The sequence below is a fragment of the Chelonia mydas genome, chromosome 17 (assembly GCF_015237465.2).
Source record: "Chelonia mydas isolate rCheMyd1 chromosome 17, rCheMyd1.pri.v2, whole genome shotgun sequence".
Taxonomy (NCBI): domain Eukaryota; kingdom Metazoa; phylum Chordata; order Testudines; family Cheloniidae; genus Chelonia; species Chelonia mydas.
In genome coordinates, this window is record NC_051257.2 from 9457055 (window position 1) to 9473919 (window position 16865).

The 16865-nt window shown below is 45.3% G+C and overlaps 1 protein-coding gene across 14 annotated transcripts in view; it reads left to right on the forward strand.

The window, feature by feature from the left end:
* Positions 1 to 16865, forward strand: part of KSR1 (kinase suppressor of ras 1) — a 116811-nt gene that overhangs the window by 72907 nt on the left and 27039 nt on the right. For all 14 annotated transcript variants that reach the window (XR_006286380.1, XR_006286381.1, XR_005222625.2 and 11 more), the window contains 7 exons: positions 2359 to 2506; positions 5957 to 6428; positions 8524 to 8528; positions 12267 to 12327; positions 13789 to 13872; positions 14469 to 14530; positions 14627 to 14733. Coding sequence is in view for 11 of the 14 variants with exons in the window: in XM_037880325.2 (XP_037736253.2) it covers positions 2359 to 2506; positions 5957 to 6428; positions 8524 to 8528; positions 12267 to 12327; positions 13789 to 13872; positions 14469 to 14530; positions 14627 to 14733 (939 nt within the window). In the remaining 3 variants the exon portion in view is untranslated. The remainder of the gene's footprint in view (positions 1 to 2358; positions 2507 to 5956; positions 6429 to 8523; positions 8529 to 12266; positions 12328 to 13788; positions 13873 to 14468; positions 14531 to 14626; positions 14734 to 16865) is intronic.

The following is a 16865-nucleotide window of genomic DNA, read 5'->3' on the forward strand; positions in this document are numbered from 1 at the left end:
GCCAGCGCATTCAGCTCTGTGAATACGGCCCCTGCCTAAGGAGGCTGCAGGGTGTGCTGGAGCCAGCCCGCTCTTACCTGCTGTCATGGGCAGTGGGTGAAGCTGCCGCTTGGGGAGGCTAGCTCCCCAGCCCATCTCTTCTGCCTGTGGCCCCACGCCCCACTCCGCCCAGGCCCTGCCCTCTCCCCACTGTCTCCCACCTCTCTTCCCTCCCCCACTCTGCTCACCCCTTTCCAGCCAAATCCATGGACCCAAATGAAGCAAATGGCATTTGAAAAAACAATGAGGAGTCCGGTGGCACCTTAAAGAAAACAGATTTATTTGGGCATAAGCTTTTGTGGGTAAAAAACCCACTTCTACAGATGCATGGAGTGAAAATTACAGACACGTGACGAGAAGGTAGTTTGGTTCTCCACTTGTAAGGTAGCTCCCTTCTCTTCACGTGTCAGTATATCTATGCCTGTGTCTGTAATTTTCACTCCATGCATCTGAAGAAGTGGGGGCTTTTAAATCTTAAAAATCTATGCAAGGATTTTTTTAGAGATGTGACTTTATCATCTTCAGCAGCACACTAATGAAATATTTTTAAAGCAAATTTTAAAGTAAGGTCCTGTTGTAGATTAACATGTTCTGAGTAAATATTACAGTAGTGCACAACTGTTTTTGTCAGTGAATTCAGAAACTGACAGTTTTCAGAGTAATAGCCGTGTTAGTCTGTATTCGCAAAAAGAAAAGGAGGACTTGTGGCACCTTAGAGACTAACCAATTTATTTGAGCATGAGCTTTCGTGAGCTACAGCTCACTTCATCGGATGCATACTGTGGAAATTGCAGAAGACATTATTATATACACAGACACCATGAAACAATACCTCCTCCCACCCCACTCTCCTGCTGGTAATAGCTTATCTAAAGTGATCATCAAGATGGGCCATTTCCAGCACAAATCCAGGTTTTCTCACCCTCCGCCCCTCCACAGACAAACTCACTCTCTTGCTGGTAATAGCCCATCCAAAGTGACCACTCTCTTCACAGTGTGTATGATAATCAAGGTTGTGGGGGGGGCGGAGGGTGAGAAAACCTGGATTTGTGCTGGAAATGGCCCATCTTGATGATCACTTTAGATAAGCTATTACCAGCAGGAGAGTGGGGTGGGAGGAGGTATTGTTTCATGGTGTCTGTGTATATAATAATGTCTTCTGCAATTTCCACAGTATGCATCCGATGAAGTGAGCTGTAGCTCACGAAAGCTCGTGCTCAAATAAATTGGTTAGTCTCTAAGGTGCCACAAGTACTCCTTTTCTTTTTGAGAAACTGACAGTATATATCTAGGGTTGGCAAATGCCTATTAAATGTCTTCATTACCACTTGAATGGCTCTATAACAGTTTCAGTGTTGTGCTAATAGGTCTGGCAGGCTGGAAGGCTTTTTCACTTTTAAGTTACTAGATCCCTTTTGGAGGAAGACTCACCAGGCTGCAGTAGCTAGCCCCAAATTTTAGGGTGCCCTACACGGCCGAGTGTGCTGCGTATGCCTAAGGACGGCCCTGTTTGTAAGTCTGTGTTGGAAACCGAGGGGTGTTGTAAAAACAGAGCTTGACTTATGTTCAGGAAATACCAAATCACTTCAAGCTTCCTAGCCTGCTATATCTTTTGCGTCTACCTCTTTTGAGCCTTTTCCCATATTTTTTGGTTTCAGTGGGTTGTTCTGTGTGTAAAGTGCGGCACAAATATGTTCCTCGGAAAGATTGTGGCTAGGGCTAGTTGAAAATTATCCACTGGCACTTATTTTGAAAAGGAAAAACTGGAGTTTTGTCGTGTGTGTGTGTGTGTGTATGTGTGTTTAATGTCTGCTTTCCTCTATTTTTTGCCGAATTTTTTTTCATCAGAAAACTTCCAGCTGCAAACTTTTTTCCCCCTCCTTCTTCACTTTCCACGCTTTTGGGCTTTTTTGACTGAAAAATGAAACTTCCTCTGAAAATTTTTGACAATGATTTGTTTGTTCGTTAAATTTTTCCACAGCGGGGGAAACCTGCTTTCCGAGTAGCTCTAATTCTGGCACAACAAGCCTTCGTTACTAACGGGAGAGTGAGTGTAACAGGCTGATGATGCACCATACATCTGCCTACTCACAGCTTAGCGAGAGAGGCTTTCAGACAAGCTTGGGGGAGCAGCTGTTAGGCACGGTTGACTGAAGTATGCTGTGCAGTCATGACTGACCCAGGGATCCTTGAGAGAGAGTCACAGCTGAAATGAGTGAATCATGAGTCAGATCCTAGACAACAAGGTGGCAGCTCTACCGGAAATGCTCCGGAACAAATAAAGAATGGTCATTTTTTCTCTTCCTCTTTTCTCTGCAGAGAATCCCAGAGGAGCTAACCCTAGATGTCTTACTGGATATGAATGAGTCCAAGGTGAAAGAAACCATGAAGAAATGTGGGGCCAGTGATGAGGAGTGTTCCAGACTCAATGGGGCTCTCACCTGCTTAAGGAAGGTGACCGAATCAGGTATAGTTTTCCTTGCTGTTTGATGGGATTAGTGGCTAATTAGACAGTCATCCCCCCCCCCCCCCCCCCCCCCCCAACTCCATCTTGCTTCACTTTTGCTTAGTCTAAAAATCTTCTGGAGAATCTCTTGGGCTTATTCTGTCAGCAACATTTAAGGGCCAAGTTTGCCCTTGGATGCACATGGGGTTCGTGTGATTGAAATGATCAAGAGCTGCGTACCCATCGGAGGACAGGAAATGGCTCTCGAGGTGCATTCGGTTCTGGAAAGGACTCTATAAACGGCCGCTTCTAACTCAGTAGACCTGCTCAGAGTCCAGTTTGCTGACTGTGCTAAAAAATTGACTTCTGTTTAAAACTGTAGTGCCAACGCACTGCTTTGGCATTTGGAGCTGGAGTAGGGTGACCAGATGTCCTGATATTATGGGCTTTGCTTATAGATATGGCCCTACCAAATTCACAGTTCCTTGTTGGTCACTTTCCCGGTCATAGGATTTAAAAAATCATAAATGTCATGATTTCAGTTATATGAATCTGAAATTTCACAGTGTTGTAATTGTGGGGTCCTGACTCAACAGGAGTTGGGGGTGGGGGTGAGGGGCTGCAAGGTTATTGTAGGGGAGGGTTGCGATACTGCTACCCTTACTTCTGTGCTGCTGCTGGCAGCTGGGTGCCCAGTCAACCTCCGCCGCTCTCCGGCTGTCCAGCTCTGAAGTCAGTGCAGACGTAAGGGTGGCTATACCATGACCCCTCCCCTCCCAATAACCTTGTGACCCCCTGCAACTCTGTTTTGGGTCAGAACCCCCCAATTTGAGAAACGCTGGTCTCCCCTGTGAAATCTGCCTAGTATAGGGGTAAAAGCACACAAAGGACCAGATTTCATGGTGGGGGACCAGATGTCATGGTCCATGATGCGTTTTTCATGGACGTGAATTTGGTAGGGCCCTACTTATATATGCAACTATACCCCCCCACACCTCCTCAAAAAAAAGTATCCCGATTTTTCATACTCGCTGTCTCGTCACCCTCAGCTATCTCACTCATTAACAACAGACTCATTAGCAGAGTTGCAATTACAGATCTGTATTGCTGATGGTGCAGTAGCCAGAAAAAAACCTAGCATGTCTTTCAGATTGTAAGAGGGGTGGAGGGGGGAATGTGAAATAAGCATCTTTCCGCAAACTGATTGGATCTGGTTTCAAGTCACTCAGAGCTAGTGAAAAGAACAGGAGGACTTGTGGCACCTTAGAGACTAACCAATTTATTTGAGCATAAGCTTTCGTGAGCTACAGCTGGTGAACTGTTTTTTTTTTTTTTTTTTTTCATAGCCCCTTCCTAGAAAAGTGCTGCTCTTAAAGGCACAGGATGCCGTAGGTTTATGGAAACCTGGGAGTGTTACTTGCAGCAAACCATCCTTATCTGCGTCAGATCTTTCTTTGTAGCAGTTACTGCTCTGTCATTGGAAGGTGTCATTTCCTGTTGGTAATCTGACAGTTCGTACCTCTGGCAAATCTAAGGACCTGCAAACTGAAAAGTTAGCAGAGAACTTGACTTCGTTTCCTTTTCTTTTCTTTTCTTTTTTTTTTCCTTCTTCTAATCTTTCCATCTTTAGGTTGTCAAGTATTTTCCATCCATACAGTGGCAAACCAGCCATCGCCTCTAGCTCAGGACACGTGTTGCTATTTCCTGTAAGCAATGGCATCTGACCCAAAGTTCTAATTATTATGTTACCATTTGGTATGAGATGTAGCTGTTAAAGCAGAAGACAAAGAGCCGCGACTCTTCATTTCTGTTCCCAGTTCTTCCACTGACTGGCTAGTGTTACTTAAGCCAAGATGCTTAATGTCTTTGGCCCCGATCGATCCATCCATCCATCATTAAGGGGGGAGGGATAGCTCAGTGGTTTGAGCATTGGCCTGCTAAACCCAGGGTTGCGAGTTCAATCCTTGAGGGGGCCACTTAGGGATCTGGGGCAAAAATTGGGGATTGGTCCTGCTTTGAGCGGGGGATTGGACTAGATAACCTCCTGAGGTCCCTTCCAACCCTGATATTCTATGATTCTAAGTCATTAAAGTTCAGCACATGCTTAAGGTGTGTGAGTTGTTGTCCCGTTGACTTCAGTGGGATGTCTCACGTGTGTAAAGTTAAGCCTGTGCGTAAGTGTTTAGATGGATGCGGGTCTTATCCAATGTTCCTTCTAATTTTTGACAGGCCGTGTGCACAAAAAATGTCTTTGGTGCAAACGATTGTGCTTCTGTGCAAATTTTTGTGCGCGCGGTGTTCCGCCGTGTGTGCGAGGTTTAGGATCTGTGTGTGTGCGCGCACACGCACACAACTTAGAGGGAACAGTGGTCTTATCCATCAAATGAGGCTGTGAGTGGTGAATACTTGCCTGCCTCATAAGGGTGTGCTGGAATTTAATGGAGGTCTTTGGATATGAGGCATTAGGGAAGGGAGCGCTACTCCTTCCAGGATCATACTGCAGGGGAAGCTGGACAGGTTCACTTCCCCCACCCAGCATAAACCAGCAGGTTATGTAACACTGATGAAACGAAAGTACTAGATTGTGTCTAAATGCTGGAATTTGAGGATGAGTGTTACCTCTCTAACAGAGGCAGCTGTGTCTTGATACTCCAAGGTGTCTGGTGTGGGGTAAGCTACAGGCAGTGGCTAATGACTGGTGATGTATGGGGACAAGTGAGAGGTGGAGACGTTTTGAATACAATTTTTGTGGTTTGCAACTTTTTTTTTTTCCAGCCATAGATGGGGGTGGGAAGTTGTATTCTTGATGGACTCACCCCATTAATACACATTTCTGTCTCTCTCTATTGTCATAAGGCCAGCTTTATTAAGGCATGTAAAGATGCAGATAGGTGCCTAGTGAACGTTACAGAAGTTGCCTAAGTGAATTAATCTTTCCATCTTTAGGTTATCAAGTATTTTCCGATGAAGTGAGCTGTAGCTCACGAAAGCTTATGCTCAAATAGATTTGTTAGTCTCTAAGGTGCCACAAGTCCTTCTTTTCTTTTTAAGTGAATTAGGTGTCTAATTGCCATAGACTTTCAATGCGAGTTGGACACCTAACTGGCTTACCTCCCATGAACAGTCTCTGGCAGTTAGGAACCTAAGGCAGGTAAACACTTCTTTAAATCCCACCAGGTGCCTCTCTGCATCTTGGGTACCTAAATACCTTTATACATCTAGCCCCAAGCCAGTCACGCACCCTATCAGAGGACGGAGGTTTATTTAGGTTTTGAAGCTCATGGCTACAATCAGGAAAAGGGAACGGTTTCTGTTGCAGTCATTTGAAGGAAATTTTAGCTGGTGGTTTAAGACTCTGAGGAGTTGAAACAATGGCCTGGCCAGATGCCAAGGGAAAAACCTCCTGTTGTCCTTAAGCCGCACTGTGCTGGTTTTCTGTCCATTGCTAACACTGATACTGTTGGTGAACAGGTGGGGAGTTAAAAGAAGATCTGTTGTGGAATCCTTCTGATGCGCGCCGAGAGAGCAGCTCTGCACACCCTGCAGAACCCTCCTGTCTGCCAGGACCCACGTGGACTCATGGCATACTGCATCTTTCAAAGGGCAACAGCCAGCAGGTGCGCTCTGTGTCTGTGTCTGCTCTACCTTCTTCGGATTCTCTTGCCTCGAGCCAAGGACCTTCTAGCTATTCAGACCACTTCCTGGAACCGTTAGCCTTCCCCACCCACAGTGGTCGGGTAGTATTTAGGACTCCTCACACCATCACCATCACACCGCCGACGACACCTCAGTTAAAGAGGCGGCACAAATTGAAACCTCCACGGACTCCGCCTCCGCCTTGCCGGAAGGTCTTTCAGCTGCTACCAAACTTTCCAACGCTCACAAGAAGCAAGTCCCATGAATCACAGCTGGGCAACAGGATAGATGAAGTTCCTCCTCTAAAGTAAGCACTGGAGTTTCCATCCTCTTCTAATGGAGGGGTGGGGGCTGTGTTTTACACATGGGGCTCTTCCTTTCTTTCTTTGGCTGCATGCATCATTCCAATTCCCATATCTCCGATCCCAATGTAACCAGGAAGTCTTGTCTTGGAGATTACCCAGACCTGTTATAAAGTGAAACAGACCATATGTTCTAAAGAAGTCTCGCTGATGCAATTGACATATGCTTGATACAAACGCTGTGCAACTCTTACACTAGTAAGAAAAGGAGTACGAGTGGCACCTTCGAGACTAACCAATTTGTTTGAGCATAAGCTTTCGTGAGCTACAGCTCACTTCATCGGATGCTCACGAAAGCTCATGCTCAAATAAATTGGTTAGTCTCGAAGGTGCCACAAGTACTCCCTTTCTTTTTGCGAATACAGACTAACACGGCTGCTACTCTGAAAGCCGTCTTACACCAATGCTTTCCATCCCGTGCATGAGGTTAACAGTACAGTAGGCCCAAGCCACAACACCGTGTACGGCTGTCTCATCCGCTCTCAAACTAAGCTGGGTTGGATCAACATCAGTTCTGGTGTGGATCCAGATTTTGCATAAGGTGATGTTTGCTTGTGGTGCAGAATCCATATTGATGGATGCCGTAGTACAACGTTAATTGGCTTTTGTAGCTATGATGTCTTTCAGATCACACGTCATATAGGGGTTTGGATTACTTGCTGTTACTGAGGATATCAACACTCTTTTTTTTTTTTTTTTTTTTTTTTTTTTTTATGCAAGAACATCTCTGCCAAATTCCATATACAGCAACTATGTACACAGTTTAGCTGGCTATTGTGTCTTTCACTCCTTGTCCGAAATTGTGTTTTAAGTGTTGCTGTGGCTTTTAAACAGCTGCATCTCAGTGACACACAACTATATACAGATCTTTTTTTTTTTTTAATCCGTTTAGGACTTGTGATATGCTTTGTAGATATTTTGAGATGAAAGGTGTTCTGTTAATGCAGCATTTGCTTATTTATGCAAATGAGCATGAAACAACTGCCCCACAAAGTCTGAACGCCCCCCTGACTTTTGGGGACGCTTGGATCAGGAACCAAACTTTGCAGCTGGCACCAAACCAGTACCACTTAGCTAAACCCTCCATCCCTTTGAAAGAGTTCAGAGCTGAGACCTATTGTCCAGCTGGGACCTGGCTTTACTGAAGGCTTTTACGAAGGAGTTGGCTATGAGCTGCTATAGAGGTCAGTAAGGAAGTTGCATCCTCTTATATAAAGGGAGGGAAGGAAAGTTAGTTTTGTTAGTTATGGTTACTGGTGCATATGAAAGAGTTCAGTACAAAACCACGTGTGACCATGTGATAAACTCTGCGTAGCTTTTATATGCAAGTGCAAATGAAGTGTGTATTGACCCCCACACGCTGTTGGGGCCTCTAACGACAGCAAGTATGCAGGTTGATTTTTGTTTGTTTAGCAATGGGTGAGAGGTATTTCCTTGAATTGAAAAGACCTGTAGCCAGCTACAGCTTTGCTTTAAATCTAGCGGTGAAATCCTGGTCTCATTGAAGTAAATGATAAAACTATTGACTTCAGAGGAGCCCAAAGTCTGTTTGGAGGCCAATGTAGCACTTCATTGTTGCGGAGACTGTTATGGACCAAAAAGGCCGCCTTCATCCTCCATATGCCTTTGAACAGCTCCGTGCGCTCTCTGTTTTTGGCATGGAATGCATAAATGATAGAATTTACAGCTGGGATTTTCAACAGAGCCTCAGGGATTTAGGCATCCAAATCATATGGGTGCCTAACTCCCTTAAGCTCCTTTGACAATCCCGGTCTATGACTAACATCCACGTATGCATATTATGTATGTGTAAGGGGATCTTGCACTCTGTCCAGTGAATTTTATCATTCACGCACAAAGAGAATGTGCAAAATATTGTGTACGCCGGTGCAAAGATGGCTGTGCCAAAAACCGAGGCCATGTTTTGAAAATAGAGTCTTAAAGGTTGTAATAAAGACTTTGCATTTAAGGGAGGAGTTTAGATCATCTGTCACGTGATTACTTGTGTTGAAAATGGTTTTCTTTCTTTTTGTCTTCCAGGTTTGGTAAGAAGCAGATTTTTGGGGGGCAGTCTTCGCATCCTTGCCTGTGGGGGAAAGAACGTCTTGTCTTTGTGTCTCCAGTATGGTCCTCTTTTTATGCTACCTTTTTGGAAGGCCTCGGTGTAGAGCGGTCAACATCAGCAGGCGTTTTGCTTGCATGAGAGCTGCAGGCGCAGTCCTTATTCGTTAACATGAGCTCTTCAGATGAATAGAGCAACAAAAAGAAACGCTGATACTGTAGGGTTTGGACCAGCATTGAAGGTGTTCTGTTTTTAAATTTCCCCTGTCATTCCAGACTCCTGGTGTCAACGTCTGTTGGTATTTAAAAGCTCTAATTTCATAATTGTCCATTCAGCATCCGCACGTACCCTTGCCCGATCCTTCTACTTAGTGTAATGTTTCTTAAATTTCATGTAGCCTTGGCTTGAGGGATCATGCAATGCCTGTATTTGCAACGTGGGGCTTTCTGAGTAAGTAGCCAATTTAATCCTCACTTAAGGCTCAGCTGTGCCAGGTGCAGAGCACTCTGGCTCTGAACCAGCAAAGCACTTGGGCCCATGCTTAGCTTTAAGCACACGAATAGTCCCGTTGGAGTCCATAGGACTAGTCAGATGCTTAAAATTGAGCATGTGCTGAGGTGCTTTTCGGCATCAGGACGAGCGCTCGGCAGTTTGCAGGATCAAGCTGCAGCCCTTTATCAGGGCACTTACTGTCCCAACCTGCCGTTCGGTTCAGCGGCATGCTGTGGCATGACAGCAGTGGTCGGACCATACAGGTCTGTTTCATGAACCGCTGCCTTCGTCCTGAAGCTAACCTAGAAAACCGCTTGTCCTTTAAAACTCTTTAGTCTTCCTGTAAAAAAATAAAATAAAACTAAGGAGATTTTCATGTGCAATATATGGCCTGGTAAGCATTTAAAAAGCATGGCTGGTTTAAAACACAGTCCTAGTAGTTACTTTCCCAAAAAGAAATGAACCTGAAATGATTGGAAGTGGAAACATCCCCCTCGTGGAGAACTCCTATAGAAACCAGTAGAGTTCTGTAGCTATTTTGATAGGATTGTGTAGAGATTACTTTACTTTAGAACCTATGGAATGGAACAGAAAATGAGTTGTGGTTTTTGTTTTTTTTTAGGTCTTTTTAGCTATTCTGTTTAAAGGTCCTCACTCTCTATTAAATTGTGAAGGATTAAAAAAAAAAAAACCCATAGAAAGATCACTTTCTCTTACATTCAGTAAGAATTTTCTTGAGGTTTATATGTAGTAACCAAAGTTCCAAGCCTCTAGTTCAAAAACACTAGGCTTTGGTTGACCATCTCGTTACGTCTGTTGTATGCAAGCTGTCATTTGTCCACCAAGGGCACCCGCTTGTAGGCTCCTAGCCATCACCTCTCTTGGATGGAGACCCTCCTCTTTCCCTCCTGACTGGGTTGTTTTCCATGCTGCCCAGTTCCCTGCCTATGCTGTGTTATTCCCAGCAAGCCAGACTGCCTAAACAGGCCAGAGTCTGCATTTTGCTCTCTCTCCAGAGACTATAAACAGCGTAATTGCCCCCAGTTGCAAGCTACCATACAGCTCTCTCTAAACAAGAACCTTTATTCTTAAGGTGAAAGCATTACAGAGAACATGAAAACCAATAAAAGAACCACCACACATGCTAATGAGTTTACCAGAAATCATCCCGAACTCCAGCTAGGGCTCTGGTAGAAATCAGTGCTTCAATCCCCACCAAGGGGTTTTTCTGTGGTTACAAGTTCATACCAGCTTTAGCTCAGAACAGGCATCCCCATGCACAGGTCACTTTCCTTTGTGCAGCCTGGCTCTTTGGTCTACAGATTCCAGGGATAGGTAATCAGTAGACAGTGGTCCCTTCCTCAGGGCATAGCTTCAAAAGACTGGGTTTTTGCAGAACCTGGAGAGTGGGGAGGAGGAATTTGCATTCATGTCCCCTTAGATGTTTCCCAGGAAATCCACTTCATATGTATTGTCCCAAACGACCATTCTTATCTGCTACTTTGTTCAGTACAGTCCTTTGATCAACCAGGCCCACAATTATTTAATACAGTGGACTCCAAAGATACTTGCACTTAATTCAGTGTGGGTTTTGAAGGCTATCGCAGGAAATAATTGCCATATCAGTCACGCAAGCTGCTGCTGCTTTTTTATAAAATTTTTATAAAAGCATTGTCTGTGATGTTGGAGAATGTAGGTGCCTTGGACTGTCGACACAGCCCGCAGCAAGCCTCCCAGCCTGGAACGATAGACATGGGCTAGTACTCTAAAAACAGCTGTGTCTGCAGCGCTCTGGAGTTGTGGCTGGAGCTTGGGCTGTATATTTTTAGAGCACTAGCACTAGTGTGAGCCCTGCAACCCAAGTCTCTGGACCCAGGCTTATGGCTGCCAGCTGTGTTAGACGTACAGTGGAACATTTCAGTGAGGCCTTAATTAAAAAAAAGGATCTGGTGCCATCTAGGGACCACATGAGAGACTGATGCTAGTGGGAACTGTGCACACAGACCGGGGCTTGTCCGTGTTGTATGACTATATAGTGTCGGGTTTTCCAGTATGTTAATATTTAACATATAGCCTTATTTGGAGGCAGCATTGCCTACTAGATAGAGTGCTGGACTGGGACTTCGGGAGACCTGGCGGCTTTTCCCAGCTCTGCCACTGGCCAAGTGAGTGACCTTGGGCAAGGCATTTCACCTCTGTGCCTCAGTGTCCCGAACTGCAGAATGGGGATAATGATTCCAACCTCCTCTGTAAAGTTCTTAGTGATCTATTGATGAAAAGCCTATATAAGAGCTCAGTATTAGTCGTAGTTAAACCATTATTTGGTGGTCCCCTTCCAGATCAAAGCTGCCCTCCTAAGCAGGCATTTGAAGTTGATTGAAAATTGAGAACCTGCAGGGTTTTTTTCCCCCTTCAAAATCTGTTTTAAAGTAACTTTTTCTTGCTAATATGGGGCTAGAATTGTGTAAGCTTTACTGCTGTTGGAGTCTCAGTAAGGCTGCTCATGTGAGTAAGTGCTCCTCAGCATGAGTAAGCATTGCCCAAAATCTAGCCCATAGTATTGAAAGGGACAGGAAGTCCTTTCAGCCTCATGTCTGACTTGCCTTAACATTTTCCACCAGCCTGTTGCTTTAACAGTCCACCACTGATCCAAATGTTTGTTAGCAGTGTCTGATGTGGCCTCCTTTAGGGGATGCTGCATTTGCAGGCTGGGTGGACTTTTCCCATCTCTAACCATGATCCTGAAATACTAGTTAATAAATTAATAGGGAAAAACAAATTTATAAATCCACATGCCCTTATTAAATGAAGAGCGAGGAACCAGCCACAGCTTATGCTGGGTCCATACCACGAAGAGAGCATCTCCTGTGGCTCTGTAGCAGCCAGTGAACTATTCCCATGTGTGCTACCATAATGAGTGACCCTGGGGCGTAAGGCCAAGGGCATTAGGTTCTCGACTCCCGTTAAATTTCAGTGGGTGTTGGGGTGCCTGACCCAGGTGCAGGGGAAGGAGCGCTAGAGGCATGTTACCGATCTCTTTTGGAAACACACATGTATTCGGGCTCCCTTGGTGCGATTTGCTGTTTGTTGTTCCCTTAGAAATGAGATTTTCATGTGCAAATTTCACTTTAGATTTCTAAAATGGTCACAAACTGTGGGCATTAACTTTTATTTATTTATTTATTTATTTATTTATTTATTTATTTAAATCTAATTTGTTCCCCATCAGATTTCCCCCAGGGATCCCCTCAGATGGTACGAAGAGACATTGGCATATCCGTAACACACAGGTAAACACCAACACAAAATACAGCAGGAGCCGCAAAGGAAATGAAATGGATGTTGCTGTAATCCGAACCATCACATTTTAGTGCAGTGTATAGCTGACTGCTCTGAGACAGAATTTTAAGGTGCCTTGGGTGCCTCCTTTGGGAAGTTTAGCCTTGACTTTGCATTTCCTGGATTGCTATTTGTTCTAACTCTAATGTCCTTAAAAGGCATTACACATTAGAACTATTGATGGGTCTCTGCAACCTTCCCTTCCCTCTAACAAAGTTGTTCATTTGGGATCCTGCCAATGTCTTGCTTATTTCTATTGCAGTGGTGCCGGAGAGCCCCTGCCATGAACCATGACCCAGTTGTGCACGGGGCTGTACAAACAGAACAAAGACAGTCCCTGTCCCAGAGAGCTTGCAGACCAAAGGGAGGGTCTTGGTCTTAAAATGGGAGGAGCACATTAGCCCCTCCCCTGCTTTCTTCCTCCCCTGCCATGCTCCCTCCCTCCCAAGACGTATTTGCTTTACTTCGTAGTTTAAGTTACAACTTCAGGCCCTGCTTTGGGGTCCATCAACATAAAGAGTGGTGGAAGGAGAGGAAACTATTGTCCCAAACAGTAATACAGGTTTTATGTATGTTTGCTCTGCTGTCCTGCTAGAAAGGAAAAAAAGTTAATCATAACTTAGGCTCTGATCCAGCAGATACCTACGCACGTGCTTAACTTTAACCCCCAGATTAGTTCCACTGACATCAGTGCGGCTGTTCACAATCCCAACTCAGAACAGCACTTAAGCAGGTGCATACGTGCTTGCTGGATCAGAGGCTTATGTGGCTCCGTAGTTGCTTCTCCGTCTGAGCACCCGGCATAAAGAAACAGCCCTCCCTATATGCGAACTTCTGCTTTTAGGGAGCTTTTGGAGGAGAAACATTAGTGATGTGACTTTCCCCTCTGGGTGGAGTCCTGCACGTGGTTATTTGCCTGTGACCCAGTTGGTTTTGGCTGAATGTCTGTATCCATAAGGCCGTAGAGCAGCCAGCCTCAGGAGTTGTCAACCAGCAATTCCAGTTTGCAAAACTGCACTGAAAAATGGCAAAAATCTCCTTCTGGGAATTGAACACCATCATGCGCGCGCGCGTGTGTGTGTGTGTGTGTGTGTGCGTGCACGTGCATACTGGTTCTTCCTGACAAACAAGCCCTGTACGCTCACCTATGAGTTGCTGTAGGCTGAAATTGACCCCAGTACAAAACCTATGGTTGTCCTCTGCACAAAGGTCACTTTCATTCCCTGAGCAGATGCTGGCTTCCTTAAATACCTTTTTATTAAAAAAATAAAATAGCCACTTCCATCAGTGTGTTTTCCCTTTTATAAGAGGCCACACTGTAAACTGGCTGTAGTTAAACAGCGGTGTTTCAGGTAATGTTTGGTTTTCTGTGTAACTGGCCCCAATATAACACTTTTCCCCCTTCTGCTCAGATTCTCTACAAAATCTTGGTTATCTCAGATGTGCCACGTGTGTCAGAAAAGCATGATGTTCGGTGTGAAGTGTAAGCACTGCAGGTGAGCACCGAATCCTGGTCCCTGACTGAAGAATGTTTTGTGTCATTCGATTTATTATTGATCTCTGAGACGTATTTGCTTTACTTCTTAGTTTAAGTTACAACTTCAGGCCCTGCTTTGGGGTCCATCAACATAAAGAGTGGTGGAAGGAGAGGAAACATGACCCACTGGCTAGAGAGGTGACTTGGGAGACCCAGGCACCACTCCATGCTCTGCCACAGGCTTCCTGTGTGACCTTGGTCAAGTCACTTAGTCTCTCTCTGCCTCAGTTCCCCATCTGTAAAGTGAGGCTGATAGCACTGTCCTACCTCACATGGGTTTTGTAGGATAAGTGCATTTAAAAAATGTCATGTGTTCAGATCCTACAGCAATGGGGCCTTATAAATACCTCATATAGCTAGGGCTACATCTGGGTGCAGACCCTGGCACACAATCAGACCACAGGGCAGCACTGGGGCCCTGCTAGTTTGCAGAACTTCCTTTGAACTCCGCATGCAATGTGCCAGGGGAGGCCTAGACTGGATTGTCTGTAACGAATTAGTCGCTATCTAACAAGTGTGTGTGTCTCTGTCTCTCTCTCTCTCTCTCCCTCACAGATTAAAGTGTCATAACAAATGTACTAAAGAGGCCCCTGCTTGCAGAATATCTTTCCTTCCCAGTAAGTTTGCTGTGAGTTTCAGCATTTTATCTTTCATCACTGATGTGATCGCAATGAGAATCAGTCTGAATAAACTCTTTCTCCCTCCCCTTTCAGTAGCAAAAATAAGAAGGACGGAGTCTGTCCCTTCTGATATTAATAACCCTGTGGATAGACCTGCAGAGCCACAGTTTGGAACCCTTCCAAAAGCACTAACGAAAAAGGTACTTGGTGAAACAAAGCTTGTGATGTGTCTCTGCAACTGAACTGTGAGCATGTCTGGGGAAGATGCAGCACCATCATCTAGCGCAGTGACAGCCGCATAATTTTTTCGCACGTTTTGTTTCTGCCTCTCTGTGCAGAGAGTCTTGGTTTCAACGTGTGACATGTTCCACTTGTGAAATGTGGCTTCTGAGCTGCTCCAGCCCTCTGCTGCGGGGGGGTTGAAACCTAGAACCAAAGCAATCGAGTGGAAAAGAGCACTGGTCACACGTTTTCAGTCACAGTGGTGGTTTGATGGGAAACTGGGGTTTTGAACAAGAAAAATGGTTGTGAAAAAAGGCTGTTTCCTGCAGAAAATTGATATTTTTGTTGAAACGGTGAATGCTCAGAAACCAAAAGTTCCCAGTTTTCAACCAAAACCTGAAATATTTTGGTTCCAAATAGCATCTCCCGTGAATTGTCATTTGAATGTCTTATGCTCCTCCTTTCGTCCATGGGCCGGGCTGTCTGGGCAGACTGCCTCTCCATTGACGGGCCGTGGCCAGGGGCTATGAGTCCAGCGAAGGGCAACAAAAATGATTAGGGGTCTGGAACACATGACTTATGAGGAGAGGCTGAGGGAACTGGGATTGTTTCGTCTGCGGAAGAGAAGAATGAGGGGGGATTTGATAGCTGCTTTCAACTACCTGAGAGGTGGTTCCAGAGAGGATGGTTCTAGACTATTCTCAGTGGTAGAAGAGGACAGGACAAGGAGTAATGGTCTCAAGTTGCAGTGGGGGAGGTTTAGGTTGGATATTAGGAAAAACTTTTTCACTAAGAGGGTGGTGAAACACTGGAATGCGTTACCTAGGGAGGTGGTAGAATCTCCTTCCTTGGAAGTTTTTAAGGTCAGGCTTGACAAAGCCTTGGCTGGGATGATTTGATTGGGGATTGGTCCTGCTTTGAGCAGGGGGTTGGACTAGATGACCTCCTGAGGTCCCTTCCAACCCTGATATTCTATGATTCTATGACTCACCACTGCCCCTAACCAAGAGGGGTAAAAGTGACCCATTCTGGGAGTTGTAGTCTGGCCAGAGAGCCCAGCCCATAGAAGAGAATGGGAACCGCAAATACCCGGATTATAACTCCCATGAGGCACTGAGATGCCATTTTGTATTCAAATATTTAAGTTGCTTTTCTGAAAAGTCAATTTTCCAAGGAATAAAAATCTCCCCCCCGCCCCAATCCAGTTCTAAGGGAGAAGCTCTATTAGCCCAGGCTGTCTGTCTCCCTCCCAGTGCAGGGTTGTTTCCTATAGTGGATTTCAGAGGGGTTCCCAATTTGTGGGTTGTGACCCGTGGAGGATTGGGAGTAGGTGCCAGAGTCGTGACAACCCTGCCCTTTCCATGGTGCTAAATGGGGGCAGGGTCCCAGCAAGACCCCCATGAAATGGGAGAGAGGGGGTAGTGTGGAAATTGAGAACTACTGGTTTGAAGGCTCAAGCGATGAGTGTTTCCACCTCTGGGCAGGGAAATGACAAATGAGCTGGTGAACGTTACCTTGCCGTTTGCCCAATGCCTTAGTGTGACTGCTGCATTTGTCATTCACAGTTGAAACCGAGAGGGAGGCACCCTACAAACAAAACTGCACAGCACGGTTGAGAAACTGACTTAGCAAATGTGCGCACAATGGAAATGTGTGAAGAGGGTAGAGGATGTTTTGAAGTGGGATGGTTTGCAAGGCATAAAAGAACAGTGGTTCCATGGGGGAAGGGGGTGACTTGTATGTAGATGTATTTATTGCTTTGTTTTGTCCCCCAACCAGAAGCAAAACAAAGATGTTCCAAAAATCCCGAGGCCCTAACTTTCAGTAGTGTTGAGCGTCCACAGACTCCAATGGGATGTGCAGGTGCTCAGTAGCTGTTAAGAATCCATCCCCCCAAACTACCCTGTCTGTTACCTAATAACAGGGTCTTGCTGTGTCTAGGTGACAGTTTTCAACTAGATTAGACTGCAGGTAACAAGTTCCTCCCGTTCACCTGAAGAGTTTGGTGGCCCTGCTCCCCTTTTTTCTTTTTCACTCTCTGTATAAAGAACCCCACACTCTTAATTTTGTCTGTGATTCCTCAGAACACCACTGAGTGTCCGATCCTGCT